We start from the raw sequence: 23,600 nt of genomic DNA, 5'->3' as shown, positions 1-23,600 counted from the left end.
ATGCCGGTCCAACCTGGCAGACCCAAACGCTCTGTGAGGGTCTGCTGGGAACGTCTGGCAGAATCCCCTGTCAGGAAGAGCTCCAACTGTGGAGGAATTGACAATAAAGCTGACTTTGACTTTGAACTCCCACCTCCAGCAGAGCTTTTCCAACGTCCCGGGAGAGGCGGGGGACATTGAGTCAGAGTGGACCATGTTCCGCGCCTTTATTGTTGAGGCGGCCGACCAAAGCTGTGGCCGTAAGGTCGTTGGTGCCTGTCGTGGCGTCAATCCCTGAACCCGCTGGTGGACACTGGTGGTAAGGGATGCAGTCAAGCTGAAGAAGGAGTCTTATCGGGCCGTTTTGGCCTGTGGGACTCCGGAGGCAGCTGACAGGTACCGGATGGCCAAGCGGAACGCGGCTTCAGCGGTTGCTGAGGCAAAAACGCGGGCGTGGGAGGAGTTTGGCGAGGCCATGGAGAATGACTTCCGGACGGCTTCGAGGAAATTCTGGTCCACCATCTGGCGTCTCAGGCAAGAGAATCAGTGCAATGTCGACACTGTTTACAGTGGGGATGGCGTGTTGCTGACCTTGACTCGGGACGTCGTGAGTCGGTGGGGAGAATACTTCGAAGACTTCCTCAGTTCCACCTACACGCCTTCCATTGTGGAAGCAGGGCCTGGACACTCTGAGGCGGACTCTGCAATCTCTGGGGTCGAAGTCACTGAGGTAGTTAAAAAAACTCCTCGGTGGCAGGGCCACCGGATCGAGGATGAGATCCTGCCCCAAGTTGAGGAGTATCTTGGGGTCTTGTTCACAAGTGAGGGGAGGATGGAGCGCGACATCAACAGGTGGATCGGTGCAGCGTCGGCAGTAATGCGGACTCTGTACCGGTCCGTCGTGGTGAAGAGAGAGTTGAGCCAAAAGGCAAAGCTCTCAATTTACCTGTCGATTTATGCTCCTACCCTCACCTATGGTCAAGAGCTATGGGTCGTGACCGAAAGAACAAGATCCCGGGTACAAGCGGCCGAAATGAGTTTCCTCCGCAGGGTGTCCGGGCTCTCCCTTAGAGACAGGGTGAGAAGCTCGATCATCTGGGAGAGACTCGGAGTAGAGTCGCTACTCCTCCACGTTGAGAGGAGCCAGATGAGGTGGCTCGGGCATCTCATCAGGATGCCTCCTGGACGCCTCCCTGGGGAGGTGACCCCGGGGATGACCCAGGATGCGCTGGAGAGACTATGTCTCTCAGCTGGCCTAGGAGCACCTTGGGATTCCCCCGGGATGAGCTGGATGAAGTGGCTGGGGAGAGGGAAGTCTGGGAGTCCCTCCTGAAGCTGCTGCCCCCGTGACCCAACCCCGGATAAGCGGAAGAAGATGGATGGATGGATGGATCCTCCACTTCTTATCACTCTTGAGCCCAATTCGTAGTATTTTATCTGCAAACTTACTCTAAATACGAATACTATTTTAAGCAGTATGAAAATGATATTTATGTTCAGGTGAAGTAAGGGCTTGGCAGTTTTTGCTCATTTGCAAAGTGGTGATGACGAGACTGACAATGTTGAACTCTCATGGTGTGTGCTAACAGTAGAGGTAATGATCATGTATTTTTCACAAAATTGAAACCCAACAAACCCCACAAACTATCCATCCACCCATCCATTTTCCTTCAATAATCAAAACAACATCTTGCTGTGTTGCAGGGACATCATTGACAGCACAAATGAGGCATATCACAGCCATGCACGTCAACAACTTACTTTTACTGAAAGCGGCTTTCAGTTGAAATAGTGGGAAGTGCTTTGCTCAGGAAAAAAGTGAAAGAGGAAGACAGAGCTTACCAGAGATGGACCTCATGCTGTTCCCACTGTGCTATCGGCTAAGACTGAAGTGGACTTGAGAGACTGTCTTTGGAGTTGCTGGATAATAAAATACTTTATCAGCAAGTCAGTTGGAGACTCCTTTCTCAACAACCGTGTTGTTTCAATATTTACCAACCGTGTAGTTCAAACAACTCAGAGCCGTGTGCTCACTGCTCAGAGTGAGTGTGAAAGAGGCAACACAATAAAGGTTCATTTTTTTTATCACGCTCGGACATTTTGTTTTTCAAGACAAATACAGAATGACACTGTTTATGCATTAAAGGGAACAAAATGAATGAATGAACAATTTGGTGATAAAAGTAATGAAGAGTAGACCAGGAGGAAATCATTGACAGACTTGACAAACTTCATAGGCGAGTGATAGTCACTTATGTATACTTATTGGATAAAGAATATAAAGGAGAATAGAATATAGAAAGATGTGACAGCAATAAGACACATATAGAAGAAGCATAGAACAGACAGAAGGGGCAACAAAACAATGCCCCCCACTGTGAAAACTGCTGGGTTAAACATTACACAAAGTGCTGGGTCCAAAAAAACTTTGGAGAAAAGCTGAGTATTTGTCCCAGATGTTCGGTTTAAACCTTGGGGTAAAAACTAAAACAATTTCTAGAAAGAAACAGACAGAACAACATTGGTTGCGTTTCCTGACACAACCTACCCAGGTTTATCCTGGCTTGGGACCGACTGAATGTTACCACCTGCCTCAACTGGGATTTGAACCCCCTTATGTCCAAATTCTTTTATTTATTTATTTAGACAGGACAGTACCAGTTTGATGAACACTAAAGATATAGACATATAAACAAACATCCCAGTGTAAAGCCAGTCGGAATTACGTAGCTGTAACTAAATTTCATCCGTTGTCCTCGTGACATAGAACATAGACAGGACAGACACAAAAGACATTAGACATTACATTAACTCAGCCTGACAGAGCAGACATACAGATAGACAGACTAATACATTATAGGGAGATAAGAAAATAAAAACATAGTATAAAAGGTTATATCCACACTGTGGAAAAACTATTCTAACCGTCCCAGCAGACTATTTACAAAAAGTGGTTACAAGTTTGTGAACTTTTTAGCCACTTTCAGTTGCCTTATAAAAGCATCAAAAGAAGGGATCTCTCGAATTGAGGCAGGGAGTAGTAGATTCCAGTATTTACAGCCATTTATGGAGAGTATGCTCTTACCAAAAGTATCCATCCATCCATTTTCTTCCGCTTATCCAGGGTTGGGTTGCGGGGACAGCAGCTTTAGGAGGGACTCCCAGACTTCCCTCTCCCCAGCCACTTCATCCAGCTCATCCCAGGGGGTCCCAAGGCGTTCCCAGGCCAGCCGAGAGACATAGTCTTTCCACCGTGTTCTGGGTCATACACGGGATCTTCTACCGGTGGGACATGCCCGGAACACCTCCCCAGGGAGGCGTTCAGGAGGCATCCTGATGAGATGCCCGAGCCACCTCATCTGGCTCCTCTCAACGTGGAGGAGCAGCGGCTCTACTCCGAGTCTCTCCCGAATGACCGAGCTTCTCACCTTATCTCTATGGGAGAGCCCGCACAGCCTGAAAAGGAAACTCATTTCGGCCGCTTGTATCCGGGATCTCGTTCGTTCTCGACCCATAGCTCGTGACCATGGATGAGGGTAGGAGCATGGCTTGACCGGTAAATTGAGAGCTTTGCCTTTTGACTCAGCTCTCCCTTCACCACAATGGACCGGTACAGGGTCCGCATTACTGCTGACGCTGCACCGATCCGCCTGTCGATCTCGCGCTCCATCCTGCCCTCACTCATGAACAAGACCCCAAGATACTTGAACTCCTCCACTTGGGGCAGGATCTCATCCCCGACCTGGAGAGGGCATTCCACCCTTTTCTGACCAAGGACCATGGACTCGGATTTGGAGGTGCTGACCTTCATCCCGACTGCTTCACACTTGGCTGTGAACCGAACCGAACAGTGAGAGCTGGAGATCACGGCTTGAAGAAGCCAACAGCACCACGTCGTCTACAAAAAGCGGAGACGCAATGCTGAGGTCCCCAAACCGGGCACCCTCAACGCCTCGGCTGCGCCTAGGAATTCTGTCCATAAAAATTATGAAGAGAATAGGTGACAAAGGGCAGCCTTGGCGGAGTCCAACCCTCACTGGGAACGAATCCAACTTACTGCCAGAAACGCGGACCAAACTCTGGCATCGGTGATACAGGGACCGAACCGCCCTTATCAGTTGGCTCGGCACCCCGTACTCCCGAAGCACCCTCCACAGAACACAGAAGAGAGACACGGTCGAACGCCTTCTCCAAGTCCACAAAACACATGTGGACTGGTTGGGCGAGCTCCCGTGCCCCCTCGAGGATCCTGCCGAGGGTGTAGAGCTGGTCCATTGTTCCACGGCCAGGACGAAAGCCACACTGCTCCTCCTGAATCCGAGGTTCGACCTCCCGACGGACCCTTCTCTCCAGCACCCCTGAATAGACCTTACCAGGGAGGCTGAGGAGTGTGATTCCACTGTAGTTGGAACACACCCTCGGGTCCCCCTTCTTAAAGAGGGGAACCACCACCCCAGTCTGCCAATCCAGAGGCACTATCCCCCATGTCCACGCAATGTTGTAGAGGCGTGTCAGCCAATACAGCCCCACAACATCCAGAGCCTTTAAGAACTCCGGGCGAATCTCATCCACCCTCGGGGCCCTGCCACGGAGGAGTTTTTTAACTACTTCAGTGACTTTGACCCCAGAGATTGAAGAGTCCGCCTCAGAGTCTCCAGGCCCTGCTTCCACAATGGAATTCTCCTCACTGACTCACAACATCCCGAGTCGAGGTCAGCAGCACGCCATCTCCACTGTGAACAGTGTTGACGGTGCACTGCTTTCCCCTCCTGAGATGCTGGATGGTCGACCAGAATGTCTTTGAAGCCATCCGGAAGTCATTCTTCATGGCCTCGCCAAACTCCTCCCACGCCCGGGTTTTAGCCTCAGCAACCGCCAAAGCCGCGTTCCGCTTAGCCATCCGGTACCTGTCAGCTGCCTCCGGAGTCCCGCAGGCCAAAACGGCCCGATAGGACTCCTTCTTCAGCTTGACGGCATCCCTTACCACCGGTGTCCACCAGCGGGTTCGGGGATTGCCGCCACGACAGGCACCAATGACCTTACGGCCACAGCTCCGGTTGGCTGCTTCAACAATGGAGGCACAGAACATGGTCCACTCAAACTCAATGCCCCCCGCCTTCTCCGGGACGTGGGAAAAGCTCTGCCAGAGGTGTAAGTTGAAGCTCTTCCTGACAGGGGATTCTGCCAGACGTTACCAGCTGACCCTCACAGTACGTTTGGGCCTGCCAGGTCGGACTGGCATCTTCCCCCACCATCAGGTGGTGATCAGTTGACAGCTCCGCCTCTCTCTTCACCCGAGAGTCCAAAACATGCGGCTGCAAATTCGATGACACGACGACAAAGTCGATCAACGAACTGCGGCCTAGGGTGTCCTGGTGCCAAGTGCACACATGGACACCCTTATGTTTGAACATGGTGTTCATTATTGACAATCCGTGTTGAGCACAGAATTCCAATAATAGAACACCGCTCGGGTTCAGATAAGGGGTGCCGTTCCTCCCAATCACGCCCTTACAGGTCTCACTGTCATTGCCCACGTGAGCATTGAAGTCACCCAGTAGAACGATGGTGTCCCCAGAAGGAGCGCTCTCCAGCACTTCTTCCAGGGAATCCAAATAGGGTGGGTACTCTGAGTTGCCGTTTGGTGCATAGACACAAACAACAGTCAGGACCCGTCTCCCCACCCGAAGGCGGAGGGAGGCTACCTTCTCGTTCACCGGACTGAGCCCCAATGTGCAGTTGCCCAGCTGGGGGCCAATAAGTGTACCCACACCTGCTCCACGCCCCTCACAGTGGGCAACTCCAGAGTGGAGGAGAGTCCAGCCCCTCTTGAGAGGGCTTGTACCAGAACCCAAACTGTGTGTGGAGGCAAGTCCGACTATGTCTAGTCGGAACTTTTCTGTCTCGCACACCAGCTCGGGCTCCTTTCTAGCCAGAGAGGTGACATTCCATGTCCCAAGAGCCAGCTTCTGCAGCCGGGGATCGGACCGCCAAGGTCCCTGCCTTTGGCCGCCGCCCAGCTTGCAATGCACCCGACCTTTTTGGCCCCTCCCACAGGTGGTGAGCCCATGGAAAGGGGGACCCATGTTTCCTTTTCGGGCTGTGCCCAGCCGGGCCCCATGGGCGAAGCCCCGGCCACCAGATGCTCGCCTTCGAGCCCCACCGCCAGGCTTACCAAACGTAGTTCTTCTATATTCAATTTCACAATCACCCCTGGATGTTGACCTGGTACTGTGTATGCAGTCTTTTTTATGGATGAATTCTGTAAGAGGAGGAGGAGCCAGGACATTTAAACACTGATATATTAAGCATGCGTTTTTGAAGTTCCTAAAGTTTTCAAAACTGTGAGGAGATGATACTTTTCCAGAATATTACAGTGGTGATAAGAGTTGTTTTTTTTTGTCTAGTATTTTGATAGCCCTTTTAAAAACCTATTCAATCGATTTGATAATTGTCACGTTTGCAAAAGACCAGTTTGTAAAACAGTATTCCATGTGCGAGAAGATCATATGATGCAGATATGTTTTTGCTGCTTCTGTTGTTAGATAGGGTCAAATTTGTTTGAAGTCTCGTAAATTGAACTGAATAGTGTTAGTTACTTTTTTGATTTGTTTCTTAAAGGTCAGATTGGAGTCCAAGATCACACCGAGATACTTGAAGTGTGGCGCACACTCCAATTCTACTTCCTTAGAGAAAACACCAGACCTGTCAATGGTCGTTGGTCTTTTGCTGAACAACATGAACACTGTTTTCTTTACATTGAGCATGAGGCAGACACTGTCTAGCCAGTCATGTACCCTTTCAAGTGCACTAATTAGACTGTCAGAGACCTGTTTAGTAGTCTTGCCGTGGACAGTGATGACCGCATCGTCGGCATACATTTCAACATTGCTATCAGGGCACACATCAGGTAGATTGTTAATATACAAAGAAAACAATGAAGGCCCCAGGATTGATCCCTGTGGAACTCCTACTGGATTGTCAACAAACAGGGACCTAACGCCGTCAATCACCACACATTGTTTACAATTTGATAAGTATGATTGGATCCAGTGAATCACATTTGTAGAGAAGTTGAAGTAAGACAGTTTTGTGAGGAGAACGTGGTGGCTGACGGTGTCAAACGCCCGCTTGAAATCCAGCAAGATCGCGCCTACATATGGGTTTGTATCCAGACTCTTTTTGATTCTTTCAATGAATACACTATTTGCCGTTTCAGTTGAGTGTTGTGTTCTAAAACCAAATTGCATTGGGTGGAGTGGTGTCTCACCCTTATTGAGATGTTTAATCATTAACTTGGCCACCCACTTCTCTGCGATCTTGAATATGCAGGGGAGAATACTGATGGGTCTGTAGTTCTCAACCAGGACTTTGCTACCTGATTTAAAGAAGGGAGTAATTAGGGCTACTTTCCAGGAAGAGGGGACCATGTTTTGTCTTATGGACCGATTAACCAGAATAGTGATGGGTTTAGCCAGGGAGTCACTGTCTTTATGAAGTTGGTATCAAACCCATATGCATCCTTAGCTTTAGATACCTTCAGTTCTGCAATAATCTTTTTTACCTCACTCTCATTTATTTCTTCAAACTCCAGGATGGGCTGTGTCAACAAGATCGAACGGGGAGAAATATCAGGGGGGGAGAACAGTTTAGTTATATCAGTATAATTATATACTAGACAGAAAAAAGTTGTTTAAGGTACTGGCTAGCGATTCAGGGTCAGTTATAGTGACCTCACCTGTTTTTAGTTCAAGCTTGTTTGTACTCTGAGCAGTTTGCTTTCCTAGCAGCTTGTTTAGTACTGACCAGACCTTCTTTGCAACACCCTTCGCATTCTCTACGACATCAATGAAAAAGTCAGCTTTTGCCTTCCTTAGAAACTGTTAGAGAATTTCTGGCTGAGACAAATTTCTGTCTGTCCGTTGGTAAGACCAGATTTGAGACTCTGCTTTAATAGGTAGTCTCTAGTTTTCATCATATTTCTGCAGTTTTGATCCAACCATGGCAGAACATGTTCTCTCATAGACTTATTCTGCCCTTTTGTGGAGAAAGAGGCCAACAGCTGTTCTAGTTTGGATACAAAAGCATGGCTATTTTTTTCGATGTCAGTGTGAGAGAGAGTGGTTCCCCAGTCAACTTGACTCACTGCAGCCCCCAGCTCTTCCAGCTTGTTTTTGGGTATGTAGTGAGTACATGGGGTTTGTTTTGGGTTGAGATGTGAATCTCTTTTTTGAGAGTTTCCTAGTCAGGAGAATTAAGTTATGGTCAGATAGACCGGTTAAAAATTTGTAAATGTTTGTTATCCTCTCTGCTTTGTTGGTAAACACTAGGTCAATTTTAGTTTGGGATTTATCTGTTAGTCTAGTTGGCTTGTCAACTAGCTGCACTAAGTTAAAGGAGTCTGTGATTTGTTTTAGATTTTTCCTGCTTTGTTTGTCTTTTTTTGATTTCCTAGATTTCAGGAGCGATTTGAGTTGGTCATTCAGATTAAAGATTCAAGAGTTTTTTATTCGCCATGTTTGATTCCAAACAAGGAATTTGACTTCGGTAAATCATTCAGATTCAAGATTCAAGAGTTTTTTATTCGCCATGTTTGATTCCAAACAAGGAATTTGACTTCGGTAAATCACAGCCTCTGTTCAACATTTAGGTGACTAACAACATATTCTCAAACATAGAATTCGTTCTTAGCCTTAGGTTCCCGGTACAGACATATAATGATGAAAGACATTTCTTCTGATAGAGATACTTCTACCCCTACACAATCGAACTTAAGATCAGAAGGATCACAATTTCTCTGCAAGTCAGAGTGTATTTGATGTACAGAGCTACCCCGACCCCCCTCCCAGCCCCCCTGTCCTTTCTGAACACATTTAATCCTCGTCTGTTCACCAGGGCTGTGGGGGACTTATTGGACAGCCAGGTTTCAGACAGTCCCAGACAGTCGATGTTAGACTCTGTGAGAAGACGTTCCATTTGGTTCATTTTGTTACCCATGCTTCGAATATTTATGTGTTCACAAAAAAAACCCTTCGGTTTGCACCGTGGGTCCCAAACAGTTCTAGCGTGATTTAGAGTTTTAAAGACTTTGGTTTTACGTACTTTTTTAAATACCGGATTCCTAGGGCCTCTTCAAGTCACGATGGTAGTGGCCTCGGGAGCTGTTGTTGTGGAGACGTTATCCCGCTGCCCAGGGTCTCTAAGCGGGGCGGCCACGGTCCCAGGTGGTGGTGTTGCGGGGTCGATGTTCAGTGGCCTGGCTCCGAAGCAGAGTCTTTCAGGCGCGATGGTCGTAGCCTCGGGAGCTGTTGTTGTCGAGTCGTTATCCCGCTGCCCGGGGCCTCTAGGCGCGGTGGCCACGGTCCCAGTTGGTGGTGTTGCGGGATAGATGTTCAGCAGCCTGGCTCTGAAGCAGAGTCTTCTAGGCGCGATGGTAGTAGCCTCGGGAGCTGTTGTTGTCGAGCCGTTGTCCCGCTGCCTGGGGCCTCTCGTCGCGGTGGCCACAGCCCCAGATGGATCGCTGCCGACGGGCGTCAAAGCAGCAGGAAAGAGGACACCAAGCCATGCATGGAACACGGCCGGAGGTATATGTAGCCAAGCTAGCAGGTTAGCTGCTTCAGATGGAGTTGGCGGCCAGCGCAGCAACTGCCGCATCGCCTCGGTCATGATGTTATTGATAGCCCCGTTTAGCCACTTTAGCCACGTTAACCAAGTTAGCTTGCTCGTCACTCGTCGCCGACGACCAGGAGCGTTTGCGTGATCACGCTAACAATCACTTGCGCTACTTTTCGGACTCATTTTAAAATGCCATTATTAAAATAGAGCTTAAAAAGTGTGGTTCTCAAACTAAAACTGTCTCCTGCTGCTTCTTGAGAAGTTCCGGGATTCTGGTGTGATTCAGCGGTTAGGTGATCAGTTCAGTGCTGCCGGTTCCCTCTGTCACCAATATTTGGGCCCATGTTGAAGCCTTTAATGACAATGTGATATATCTGCAACATGTTAATCGAAGGTATTCAAAGATAGTAGGATCACCAATAAATTGTGGAGGTTTTTATTTTTTTTTGATCGAATCTTGGTACGCCGCTGCAGTTCCAGAAGTGCCTGCTGTGTTTAAGTGCGCAAGGTCAGTCTTCGACAGCGGAAGTCCATCCTCATTCAAAATGGCACACAGGAGAGACGAGTTTGTTCACATCATTCAGCATTAAATCAATTTTAAATATCCAGAAAAACACAGTCATTAAAACCCAATAATCTGCCGGCACTGGAAGCTTTGATCTTATCAGTCGTGTTTTTTTTTTCTTCAACGTCACGTCTGCTCTTTACTGATTGGTTCTTTCAAACTATCTGTTTGCTTAGGTTTGCTCCGTCAAAAAAAAAAAGCTCTTGAAGCGACTATAGCGCAGTGGGTAGTTGGCTGGAGTATCCTTGCCTCCTGCTCCTCGGGGCTCATTGAGGTAATCAATTAAAGGTAATTTGAATAAATTTGCTGTTTCTGAAATGTGTATCCAACTGGTAGCATTAATCTACACTAAAGAAGTAAATCTCACTTCCAAAAAGGTTGGTGACCCTGTTAATAAAAAAAATACTGTAAAGATAGAAACAATCACAGTGGCCCTCGTTTACTAACATGCGTGCGCACAGATTTGTTTGGAAAATGTGCGTAACGAGTGATTCATCAATTTCTTTAAACTTGTATTTGTGCGTATTTTGCAAAGAAATGTAGAACATCGTCAGACAGTTTGCTCAGATACTGTCCAAACGTCAAAAAACACATACCCAAGGTGCAAAACGTATTGGAACTACAGTTGTTCATATAAACAATAATCATTTTAACAGTAGTTTTTCAAACAAAATTTACAATGTGTCCAAAAAAAAAAAAGGTGAAAGGGACACTTGCACATTTACGTTCAAGTGCTTGGAAGTGCTTCTGTACTGTATGTGACAGTATTCGCGGCGCTGTGTCAGTTGACCACCTCTTATGCAAGAGCAGACCCAGAAAATCCATTGAGTCGCTCGCATTAATCCCAAGTGTCAGAGTCCTCGTATGAGTGCAGGACATTTTCACAAATTTACAGTTGACAAACGACAACCGTCAATTAGATCCTATAGGCCCACGCATCGCTGAGTGGCATGAATACAAATGTGTCTATGCTCTAAGTCTAATATACTATATTCCTTGCAGTCGATTTGAAAAACTTTATTGATCGCCTCATAATTTATTTTTTTGTGTTTTTATTCTCAAATTTAAGTTTGAAATGAATTAAAAATTATTTATATCTTTGTCATGTTTCATGTATCAGTGTTTCAGCAAGTTTTCCAATTACATGAATATTTTGATATGAACCTTTTGAACATAGGATAAAGACTGAGGAATTTATGATCGTCCCTTTTAACCCACTTTACCCTTTTATTTTGGGGGGTGTCATGTGCTATTCAAATAGGCGTGCCGCATGCACGCACTGTCGTTTAGAATGAATTCTGATTAACAGTTGTGCAAATGAAATGGGCTAGTACGCATGTGTCCGGAATCCGACGATGATTTTGTGTTTATATCAATGTATGCTCAGAGCACGAACGTTACTACGCATTATTTTAGTAAATGAGGCCCTTTGTTAATGAGTAGAAAATGTCAGGTGAGTGAACCGCTACTTCATTGAAGAATTCACATTCTTATTTATGGGTATATTATTATTTATGGTTACATTTTGTGTTTAAATCTGAGGAACTTGGGACATATACCATCACCAAAAAAAAAAAAAAAATCTGTTCCAATTTTTGGTGGTTCCACAGTATTCATATACTTGATGGAGGACTACTACGAGTTAAACTTCTGCCAAGTAAACCTATTACAAACTAAACTACCATAATTTCCGGACTATAAGCCGCGACTTTTTTCCAAAATTTTGGACCCTGTGGCTTATAGTCAGGTGCGGCTTATATAAGATTCTTTACGTGATTTTTGTGATGACTTGATCACTTTTACTCTTAACACTATTATATACAGTAAAAGCTACAAAACAAACTGACAAATAACTCGTTTTCAAATCAGACGAGTAGAAACTGGTCAAATATTTTAAAAAAAAAGATATTAAAAGTGAAGACAATTTGCAATTCTAGTAATGACACACGAATTTGATGCACAATTTGTCTTTGCGGGCCACATAGAATGATGTGGCGGGCCGTATCTGGCCCCCGGGCCTTGAGTTTGACACCTGTGCTCTAAACCAGGGGTGTCAAACTCATTTTGGTCTGGGGGCCGCATACAACTTAATTGGATCTCAAGGGGGCCAGACCAGTAAACTCATTCCAAAATTACATAGAACTAACAATAAGTCCACTTTTTTTCTTTGTATTAGTGCAAAGAAGAAGACATAAATTATAAAAATCTTTATATGAAATGAATTGTCCCTTTTACTAAATATATTATGAACAACCTAAGAGTTTTTAAGAAAAGTATGTGCAATTTCAACACTTTTACTCACTTTAACATTAATTCAAGTGCATTATGCATGAAAAATGATCATTGTACAATGTTGTCAGTCAAAGTCTCGTCAACTCCACGAATGAATATGGCCAGTTGAGCAACGTCCGTAATATCAGTACTCTCAACAATTGCAATGGAAAATGCCAGAAATGACTCCCCTTTGCGTTTCAGTTGGCTGTCCAAGTCTGCCGATAGTTCCGAAATCCTGTCTGCCACGGTATTTCTTGTCAAGCTAATATTGGCAAACGCTTGTCGCTTCTCAGGACACACGATTTCGGCAGCCTTCAGCATACAGTTTTTGACGAACTCCCCGTCACAGTACGGCTTTGACGCTAGTGCTATTTGGCTAGCAATTACGTAGCTGGTCTTCACCGTAGCATCACTGACCTCTCGGCTCCGGATGAAAACAGATTGCTGTTTCCTCAGACCCACCAGCATTTCATTTACCTTTTGTTTTCTCAGTTCTCCGTGCAAGCTGTTGTATTTTCCTCCATGCTGAGTTTCATAGTGGCGCCGAATATTGTATTCCTTAAGCACCGAAACTTGCTGCATGCACACCAGGCACACGGGTTTCCCATTCACCTCCGTGAACGTATAGGAAGAGGTCCATTTTTCTTGAAAAATCCGACACTCTGTGTCCACTTTTCTCTTTTTTGACAAAGACATTTCACTGAAGAGGATGCCAGTGTCAACAGAAATAGCGGGTACAGCGATAGAACTGACTAAAACAGCGCCCCCTGCGGACAATATAGGAACTGCAAATTTTAATGAAAACTAAGTTTATTCGTCTTTGATAATGCAGATTTAACCTGCGGGCCAGACTGAACCCACCGGCGGGCCGTACGTTTGACACCCCTGCTCTAAACCCTTTCTCTTACTCTGCCATGTGACTCAGAGATTACCGTATTTTCCGGACGATAAGTTGCTCCGGAGTATAAGTCGCACCAGCCATAAAATGCCCCAAAAAGTGAAAAAAAAAAACATATGTAAGTCGCTCCGGAGTATAAGTCGCATTTTGGGGGCAATTTATTCGACAAAATCCCACACCAAAAACAGTCATGAACGAGCAACAACAGGCTAAACGATAGCAACAACAGGTTAAACGATAGGTATGCTAACGTGACAAACACAAACAAAGAGCTGAGAACGGGCCTGACGTAACATATAGAGTGATTAAGGACTACTATTACATGAATAACATGTTTATAAAACCATCAGTGTCACTCCAATTCATTAAATAGCAACAACAGGCTAAACGATAGGTATGCTAACGTGACAAACTCAAACAAAGAGCTGAGAACGGGCCTGACGTAACATATAGAGTGATTAAGGACAACTATTACATGAATAACATGTTTATAAAACCATCGGTGTCACACCAATTCATTAAATAGCAACAACAGGCTAAACGATAGGTATGCTAACGTGACAAACTCAAACAAAGAGCTGAGAACGGGCCTGATGTAACATATAGAGTGATTAAGGACAACTATTACATGAATAACATGCTTATAAAACCATCGGTGTCACTCCAATTCATTAAATAGCAAATACAGGCTAAACGATAGGTATGCTAACGTGACAAACTCAAACAAAGAGCTGAGAACGGGCCTGACGTAACATATAGAGTGATTAAGGACAACTATATTACATGAATAACATGTTTATAAAACCATCGGTGTCACTCCAATTCATTAAATAGCAAATACAGGCTAAACGATAGGTATGCTAACGTTACAAACTCAAACAAAGAGCTGAGAACGGGCCTGACGTAACATATAGAGTGATTAAGGACAACTATATTACATGAATAACATGTTTATAAAACCATCGGTGTCACTCCAATTCATTAAATCCATCGATCGTTCTTTGTCAACAATGGGTGCTCACGGCTGAGGGCGCTTGCACTTCAAAATATTCCACAGGCTCATATAACGATAGATAAACTATATTTCAAATAACTATAATACAAGCCAATAATATTATCAAACCATCCGTGCACTTTAATTCCATTAAATCCATCGATCAAATTCCTCGTCCTTTGTCAACATCGCCGCGCGTGCGCCCTGACGTCAGCCTCGTCTTTATTCCACAGATCTACTATATAACTATATTATAGCGTTAACAAAGTACAAGGATAGACGTGGGTTTGGTAAACGGCTCTTTATTAAACAAAACAAACTTCCAAGCGTGTGGCGGCGTGGACTTCCAGACAGACCGGGCGTGCGTAATGGCCATGTCCGAGCCCCATGCACCGTTCGCGGACAGCCACTCGGCCGAGCGCCGGCCCCCGACTCAGTAGAGTAGGACCGGGCGTGCGTAAAAGCCATAATAGTTTTTCAAACCTTCTATGTCACTCCAAATCCTTAATTCCTTCAAACTCTTTGTCCTCCGTGTCACTTAGAAATGATCACCGCTAATGATGCCGGTAGTCCTTATGTGGGCACGTTTGTATGTAAACAACCGCCGCGCCGCGCTACTGACGTCACTTGAAATAGTAATCCATTGGTACATCACGGTTCTCCAAACTTTCTTTCTGCTGCTCGATTACTGTTTTCAGCTGCATATTTTACAACTTGAAGTTTGTAACCTGCAAAATATGAGTTTCTTTTTGGTGCCAATTTTCTTAAGCCCACCCAGTTGATGAGTCACGGCCAACGGTGAAATTTAGAGCCCCCTCATCCAGTTTCGTCTGAAAATATAATTTTTTTTGGTTGTTTTATCAAAGTCAAAGTCTGCTTTATTGTCGATTTTTTTTTTATATACTAAGACACACAAAGAGATTGAAATTACGTTTCCACTATCCCTCTGTGAGATAGTACACATATGCATACAAGCAACACAAAAAAAAAGAAGGCACAAACAATGAATAAATAAGAGTGTTGAATAAATGATAAATAAACAAATAATAATGAATAATAATAATAAATATAAGAGGAGCAAAAATGGAGCAAGTGTACATACAGCAGACAGTGGACTTGGATATGGTGCTTTAAAGTGTTAATTGCTTTATTTGATGTTTTCTCTATTTTTTATGTTTTGAATATGTTCAAGATAAAGATATAAAAGCATGTGAAGTGATCAACTATACTAAAAATAACATGGGAAGTGGTCAACTATACTTGTAAGTGATGTCTTAATGATCAAGTAAAAATTTGTGAAAAAAAACATATATAAGTCGCTCCTGAGTATAAGTCGCCCCCCCACCCAAACTATGAAAAAAACCGCGATTTATAGTCCGGAAATTACGGTACACAAGCAGTGGCGCTGTTTGGACCATCTGCATTGTATTAAAACCCAATCAATCAGCATTTAAATTCAATTCTTCTGACATTTTGCTCACGAAAAACAAGTTGTAATGAATGTGAGCTTTTAATGCATTTTATTCAGAAGGTTACTTTGAACCTTAAACGGCGGCGCGGCGTACTTATGGATTTTTACGGCCTCCGGTCTCCAGGGGGTGCTCTAGCAGGAAGCAAGAGCGAGACAGACGAAGAAGAGATAATGCGCCGAAGAAGACGTGCTAGTTTGTGTTTTGATCGTCTCGCGCATCACGCACACACCCGCACTCACACAAAGAAGAGACAGAACGAGATTAAGACGGACATTACTGAAAGGAAGCTTTTATACACAAACCGTCATTATGGGGGACAAAAGAAATGCATATGATGCCGCTTTTAAGCTATACGTGTCGCTCGCTAGTTTAATGTAATTTAGCGCTTCGTGCATGAATAAGATTAGCATGAACAGACCCTCATCACACTCGAAGAAATGCATAAAAGCGACGACGAAAGAGAGATTGAGAAAGTGTGAGGCGAAGGATAGCTAACGTTATTCCAATCGGACACTAAGGCGGAAGACTTCGATGGTTTCAGTGCACAGGAGGAAGATGAAGACGGCTCTTGTTTTTACTTTTACTGGTATGTTTTTTTTTTTTAACCGTGTTGCTGCTGTATTGCTGCTGTGTTACCGCCGCGTCTCAGTGACTTTGCTGTGTTACTTCCGTGTTGCTGCGGTATTACTGCCGCGTCACAGGCAGTGTTTGGAAAGAAATGTTAAGGTATGTTATTAAAGTTTTAAAAAAACTTTGTGTCCAGTCTTTCTTTGCTGATAACTCGCGTGCACACTTCCGCGTTGCTGCGGTACTACTGCTGCGTCACAGGCAATGTTTAGAAAGACATGTTGAAGTACATTATTAAAACGTTAAAAAGGCTTTCTATGTACTGTCTTTCTTTGTAAGAAACTCGTGCGCACGTGCGGTTTATAATCCGGTGCGGTTTATGTAAGAAAAAAACTGAAATATTCCTGAATTTTAGCTGGTGCGGCTTATAATTCGGTGCGGTTTATAGTCCGGCAATTACGGTACACACTCATACACACTCAAAGGGAGTCATTTATTTTATTTGGTTCACAGAGGCCTGACCTCAACTCTGGCAAAGCTGAGGACAGAAGAATTCAGTATCTCACCAGGCGGTGCTGCGTTATGTATTATTTAATGCAGAATACTGATTCAATTGAGAGAAAGCAATGAGGGACTCTTTATTGAAGATGCACAGCTGAACAGATTTAAGGGTTTACATTAGATCTGTATTCTTATACAATACATTTTTTTCCAAACAATAAGGCAAAATTGTTAATTGCATAGGATTTGCAGTAAAAGTTGGACAGACAGCTTTTTTTCCCTCAATACAGCAAAGGACATGCATCACAACACTTATTAGACCACATTGTATCCTATAATAGAAAGAAAGGAATGACAAATAATGCAACACTGGACCATTTCAGTTATTATTCTGCAATCCATGGCAGTGAATACAAATAAGAACTTGTTACTCATAGAAAAAAAATCTACAAATTAAAAGGCGCAAAAATATTTTCCAGCAACGGTCCACCAAAAAACTGAAGGACGAAGGTTATGATCTATGTGAATGCTTAGTCGCATGATGACACATCTTTGCAATGTTTAAAATGATTTATTAACAAAAATTACTTAATAAAACTACATTGTTTCTGCTTTTAGCTAAGTTATTCAGTATTCCTGATGTTTTTTCATTTGAAATTATTCATTTTGAAATGCAGGTCCAAGCATTACAATACTAGAAAGCAAAATCAATCACTTTGTCAGTATGTTAATTTAATTACAGGGATGAGAATGGCAAATGTAAAAAAGCACGGAAAAGTAGCGGGAGGGTGGGAGTGGATTATATATATATATACATATATATATATATATATATACATCCATCTATCCGTCCATTTTCTGTACCGCTTTACCCGGGCGTGCTGGAGCCTATCCCAGCTGTCATCGGGCAGTAGGCGGGGGACACCCTGAACTGGTTGCCAGGCAATCGCAGGGCACACAGAGACGAACAACCATCCGCACTCGCACTCACCTAGGGGCAATTTGGAGTGCTCAATCGGCCTACCAAGCATGTTTTCGGGTATGTGGGAGGAAATTGGAGCGCCCGGAGAAAACCCACGCGGACACGGGGAGAACATGCAAACTCCACACAGTTAAATTAAAGGAACACTTTGAAAACACATCAGATTTCAATGGTGAAAAAAAAATGTTGGATATCTACACTGATATGGACAGTTTAATGTCTCAGGAACAAAAGAATGCCACATCTTTTGATGGAAATAAAGGTTTTCAGCCTACAGAGGGCTCAGTATATAGACACCCCAAAAATCAAAGTGAAAAAAATGTGGCAGGCTCGTCCATTTTGCCTAAATTCAATTTTTGCAACTCAAAATTCTTTTCAATATCTTGTGTGGCCCACTCGAGCTTGTATGCATGCTTGACAACATCACGGCATGCTCCTAATGAGACGACGGATGGTGTCTTGTGGGATGTCCTCCCAGATCTGTCTAAGGGCATCAGCAAGCTCCTGTAAAGTCTGAGGAGCAACCTGGCGGCGTCTGATGGACCGAAACATTATGTCCCAGAGGTGTTCTATCGGGTTTAGATCAGGTGATCTTGAGGGCCATTCAATTGTGTCAATTCCTTCATCCTCCAGATACTGTCTGCATACTCTTGCCACATGAGGCCGGGCATTGTTGTGGATCAGGAGGAACCCAGGACCTACTGCACCAGCATAGGGTCTGACCATGGGTGCAAGGATTTCATCCCGATACCTAATGGCAGTCAGACTGCCGTTCTCTAGCCTGTAGAGTTCTGTTCGTCCCTCCATGGAAATGCCTCCCCAGACCATCACTGACCCACCACCGAACCGGTCATGCTGAATGATGTTGCAGGCAGCATAGCGCTTTCCTTCTCCAGATCCTTTCACGTCTATCACAGGTGCTCAGGGTAAACCTGCTCTCATCTCATCATCTCAAAGCACAGGGCGCCAGTGGTGGACTTGCCAATTTTGCTGTTCTATGGCAAATGCCAATCGAGCTCCACGGTGCTGAGCAATGAGCACAGGGCACACTACAGGACGTCGTGCCCTGAGGCCACCCTCGTGAAGTCTTTTTCTGACTGTTTGGGCAGAGATATTCACACCAGTAGCCTGCTGGAGGTCATTCTGTAGGGCTCGGGCAGTGCTCAACCTGTTCCTCCTTGGACAAAGTAGCAGATATCGGTCCTGCTGATGGAATGAGGACCGTCTACGTCCCTTCTAGCTCTCCTAGAATAACTGCCTGTCTCCTGGAATCTCCTCCATGCTCTGGAAATTGTACTGCGAGACACATCAAATCTTCTTGCAACAGCACGCATGGATGTGCCATCCTGGAGGAGTTGGACAATCTGCACAACTTCAGGAGGGTTAAGAAATCGCTTCATGCTCCCAGTCGTGATAATGACTCTAGCTAAAGACAACACTTGTGGAAAAACAGTTAAAAAAGATCAAGAGGGAGGAACTTGAAATGGCCTCCACCTGCAAAACCAGTCCTGTTTTGGGGACAATCTCGTAGTTGCCCCTCTAGTGCACCCGTTGTTAATTCCATCAACACCAATGCAGCTGAAACTGATTAACAACCCCTTCTGCCACGTACCTGACCAAAACCTTATCAGAAAAGTCTAATTGAATTCATGCCTTACCCTGATAAAAAACTGTTCCTTTAATTTTTTTGAGGAGTGTGTGTGTGTGTGTGTGTGTGTGTGTGTGTGTGTGTGTGTGTGTGTGTGTGTGTGTGTGTGTGTGTGTATATATATATATATATATATATATATATATATATATGTATGTATATAAACTAGTATTATTGAGAGTGTTCCAGTTATTGGCTCATGCAGATGGAGGTGCCGTGTCTTTCTCCAGCATGTGTAGCGTTTGACGGATGCCTTTCTCCACCCTTCGGAAGTGAAGCTTTTTCCAGAGGCTCTGCTGCTGTTGACGTCCCCATTCCAGATCTCTTAGGAACACCTGCACAGGAGAGGACCATTTAACTGACACTGATAAATGAAATCACATCACCTTAACAATCTAAGTCATAAATTTAATAACTCTGCTCTGAATCATGTGACAGAGTGCTTATGGAAGACAAGATTGAAGACTTTGGACCGCTCCAACAGGATTCAATGACATTGCTGACTTCCTGTGCAAAGTCTTAGGTATCTTATTCACCCTGTGAACCAATCTGAACCGACGTCACCACAGGGTAGGCATCATGAGACAGGGCTGGGCGCCCATAACATTAAAGTCAATGGAGTACAGACTCATTTTCAAATGTCAGAGATGAATTAGAGAGAATTGTGCCATGTTTAAAAAAAAACATTCAATCTGAGTCATAGCCACGTTACTAAGGCTTGTAATAAACCAATCTGTTTGTAAATCTGTCAAGAAGTCATCAAGTTACGAGTATTTAATTAAGTAAATCATCCAATTTACCACCGACTACAGCACAGCACACCAGAGGAGTCCTCTGTTCGAAGATGGCCGACCAGTGGTGACACCCTTTTAAGCCATCAAGCATTTCTTATAGAAATATGTGAGGCAAGTTCCCAAATTTATTCTATTTCATTTTACTATTTCCTTGTATTTGAAAGTATTATGTTTCTTTACAACATTATTGTGTAAAAGTAGCTGACTATTCAAGAACAAGGTTTTGGAATGATTTTAAAATGCTTTGAATGACCTTAATCACAGGTAAGGGAAAAGAGTTTAGTTTTTACCGCTTGACCGCAAATTTTCTACTTGCGCCTCTAAAATGTAATATTAGGGGCCACTGCGCTCCTAGTAATAACAATAAAAAAAGTTTGAAGACCTGAAACGAAGTTCTTATTTCAGGATTCCTGGAGTCAATGGTTTTAAGATTTCTGCAAGCACTCTGAATAGAACGAAATAAAGCTAGAACAAAATAAGATTTTTGACGATTGAAGGAATGGGGTTGAAATACAAAAAGTCCTGCCTAGCTACAAAAACAGAAACAAACCTCATTGAATAAAGTACATAAGCAGACAAGTATATTCACATATTAAATCAATAAAAGAAACATTTTAAGCATATAATTATACCTGCACACCAAACTTATAAAGAAGACATAACTAGACATTTTTATATATGGTGATGACATAGGTTTTTATAACTTCATGATCTGATATGTATTTCTGTGCACTTTGAAATAACAAATGTTTGTTTATATATTGCCTGAATAGCATAATGACCCTTAAGGAACTATTTAATGCATGTCTAATGTTATTCTAATTCACGAATACGGCTCAAGGTGTCAAAGAATGTTTTGTACTTGATTATATCTTATGTTTTGATTTATGCTTGATGTGACGTCGTATTTTGCCGAGTGCCAGCCTTGGATTACTATTGAATGTTCTGGACAGAAAGAAAATGTTTTGACTAATAATGAAAACTATAGTCGGAAGCATAATTAAACTAAGAATATGACAAACCAACAAATGCATTGTAAGTGGTGAGTAAGAACTTTGTATAGTCAGGGAACATTAATGAATTGATGATGTCACACACAAAACTTCACATAAGTCCGTACAAAGTGACAAAAGTGGAAGGATGATGAATGGACGAGGTGCGACAGTGTATGTGCAAGAATGGAGGAAAATGTTTACAGGAAGGTCACTTGGAGATAAATCCAGCAGGTGCCAGAGGGAGGCAGCCAAGAACCCGGCCAAAGATGATCACCGAGGTCGAAAGACGAAAAGGAAAACAACAGCCCTCACACACATTGAATCGCCCATAATCTGCACCCAATGCTACGGAACCAGCTCTCACCGAACCAGCACCCACTCCCATGGAATCAAACTCTCCTGCGAACTTGCCCCACCCCAAAGACTCATCACCCATCAAACTCGGCCCACACTGGCATGTGCAACTGAATATAAGCTGACCAGAGAACCTTGAACGTTGCCTTTTCTGAATGGAGACTTTCTGCTCTTGAGCATGGTCGCACAAAAGGCCCAGCGCTGTGTTGTACTTTCCTGAAAACAGAGTTTTCTTAACAAGAATTGTGATTGAACTCAACCAACCTGTGTAAGTCTAAATTTTGTTTCGGTGTCTCAGTCTTTTCCTTACATTGCAAAGGACAACGAACACGCAGGGAGTAAATTAGATAACAGGTGATTGGCTCTGGCTTTTGCCGTGAGACACAGATAGTGCGCTTCTTAAATTGTGAACCAAAATCCAACACGACGTACACTGGAAGCTTATACATACAAATTTTCGGATAGACGGCAGAGGTAGTACCCTATACATGGACTTTAGGGAAAATGTAAATCAAACGAACCCTTACAAATTTCAATTAACTATATAACGACGTATGAACAATTCAGCTGACATAAAACCTCTCAGAACGCGTCGTGTTTGCATATGTTGGTACTGGTAAGAGGAAATAGACAGACGTGACAGAGCACTGTAGCCGCGGAGAGGCTGCTCATTTCTTGCTTTTAAATCAGCCATGGAGAGGCTGTTGAAGTCATCATACAATAATTTCTAATGGGGAGATGGTGATCGCTTCCTTCTGTGACGTAGTCAGGGTGACATTATTATTTAATACAGTTCTATCACATACGTAAGTGCCAATGTTGGGCTCGCTTTACCCTCCCTTTGATGTTGAATGGACATTTGTTGCTTTAGCTATATTGTAGTGAACATCCAACAGAGCAGGACATCTGCACTACCTACGTTGTAATAGCTTAGATTTCCATTACAGCCAGTTCCTGCATTCATGTGCCACCTTTTCAAGAGGATATGACTATGATTTACATGCATCCAAATTGCAACACAGTTTCATCTGAATTGAGAATAATTGTCAATTTGTTTGTTTATGCGAAGCCCTTTGAGACTGCTTGTGATTTACGGCTAGACAAATAAACTTGACTTGACTTGAGCTTTATTGCGATTTTGCAAGCCACACCAACTTAGATATATTCATATAAACAATACAAAATTGTAAAATTGTATTTTTCAATCATATTTATTGTCTTTTTACTTAAAATCTTACCTGCCAAGGGATTACACGGAACCTTTAGTCAACTCAAAGTCAGCATTTTTACACGCAAAACTTCATTAATATGCACGCTATCTTTATAATCAAATACTCATTCAAAAATACATATGCTTTGCGTTTTTATAGTAGGTAAGCTGAAGAAGTACAGCCACCCCTGCCTGTTAATTATGTATATGTCACGTAACAACTTGAGTTGTGTTGACTGGAAATGCAGTAAAACTGACACTGCACTCTGCTGCATCTATTCCAGGAATGACCTATTGCCATATGGGTATTTTTATCAGTGGGTTTTGTAGGCCAACCCAACCACCGGGCCGCGGACCGGTACCGGTCCGTGGGTGACTTGGTACTGGGCTGCCAAGCCGCACAGAAAAAAAAAAAAAAAATTCTTTGTCGACGATCAATTAATTAATGGCCAAGACGCTCTTCCCGGTCACGTGACATGTTTCCGCGGTCGAGCCTGCAAAGCTAGCAAAAACGTGTAAGAATTTATTTTGAAAAATATTTTAAAAAATGGCGATTCTCTCCCAATTACATTCATCGGTTCAGGTCAAGACGCTCGTCTCGGTCACATGACATGTCACCCCAGTCGAGCCCGTGAAACAAGCAAAAATAAGCAAGAAACAGAGATGTTTGGAAGGCTTCTTTGGAAAGGGTAAAAAGCCCAATGAGGAGACGGAAGAAGAAGAGGCTACGACTTCTAAGAAAAGGAAAGCTG

The 23,600-nt window shown here is 43.8% G+C and overlaps 2 protein-coding genes and 1 long non-coding RNA gene across 12 annotated transcripts in view; 1 reads left to right on the top strand and 2 right to left on the bottom strand.

Annotated features, from left to right (window-relative positions):
* The window catches only part of LOC148394824 (Na(+)/H(+) exchange regulatory cofactor NHE-RF4-like), a 49,526-nt gene extending 39,260 nt beyond the window's left edge, over positions 1 to 10,266 (bottom strand). For 2 of the 5 annotated variants that reach the window (XR_015859662.1, XM_088381970.1), the window contains exons 1-2: positions 1,979 to 3,020; positions 1,822 to 1,899 (exon numbers count right to left, since the gene is read on the bottom strand). Coding sequence is in view for 2 of the 5 variants with exons in the window: in XM_088381970.1 (XP_088238096.1) it covers positions 1,822 to 1,837 (16 nt within the window). In the remaining 3 variants the exon portion in view is untranslated. Of the gene's footprint in view, positions 1 to 1,821; positions 1,900 to 1,978; positions 3,021 to 3,064; positions 3,305 to 3,390; positions 6,242 to 6,809; positions 6,871 to 7,543; positions 7,580 to 9,081 lie in introns of those variants that run through there. The other 3 variants (XM_088381971.1, XR_015859664.1, XR_015859663.1) reach the window with 3 other exon arrangements.
* Positions 8,915 to 21,897, top strand: LOC148394823 (uncharacterized). Of its 3 annotated transcripts, none has more exons than XR_015859668.1 (3): positions 8,915 to 9,563; positions 10,336 to 10,433; positions 19,726 to 21,897. It is a non-coding gene; the product is annotated as an uncharacterized LOC148394823 (long non-coding RNA). The 3 variants fall into 3 exon arrangements; XR_015859667.1 differs by having other exon boundaries at positions 10,336 to 10,447; XR_015859669.1 differs by lacking the exon at positions 8,915 to 9,563 and adding an exon at positions 9,570 to 10,102 and having other exon boundaries at positions 10,336 to 10,447.
* The window catches only part of nlrx1 (NLR family member X1), a 56,242-nt gene continuing 49,614 nt past the window's right edge, over positions 16,973 to 23,600 (bottom strand). For all 4 annotated transcript variants that reach the window (XM_088381959.1, XM_088381960.1, XM_088381958.1 and 1 more), the window contains one exon: positions 16,973 to 19,830. In XM_088381959.1, the coding sequence (XP_088238085.1) occupies positions 19,693 to 19,830 (138 nt within the window). In that variant the 3' untranslated portion in view covers positions 16,973 to 19,692. The remainder of the gene's footprint in view (positions 19,831 to 23,600) is intronic.

This window comes from Syngnathus floridae, chromosome 7, assembly GCF_059516105.1.
Source record: "Syngnathus floridae isolate MCC-2025c chromosome 7, RoL_Sflo_1.0, whole genome shotgun sequence".
NCBI classification, from domain to species: domain Eukaryota; kingdom Metazoa; phylum Chordata; class Actinopteri; order Syngnathiformes; family Syngnathidae; genus Syngnathus; species Syngnathus floridae.
This window is presented reverse-complemented; position numbering and strand designations above follow the sequence as displayed.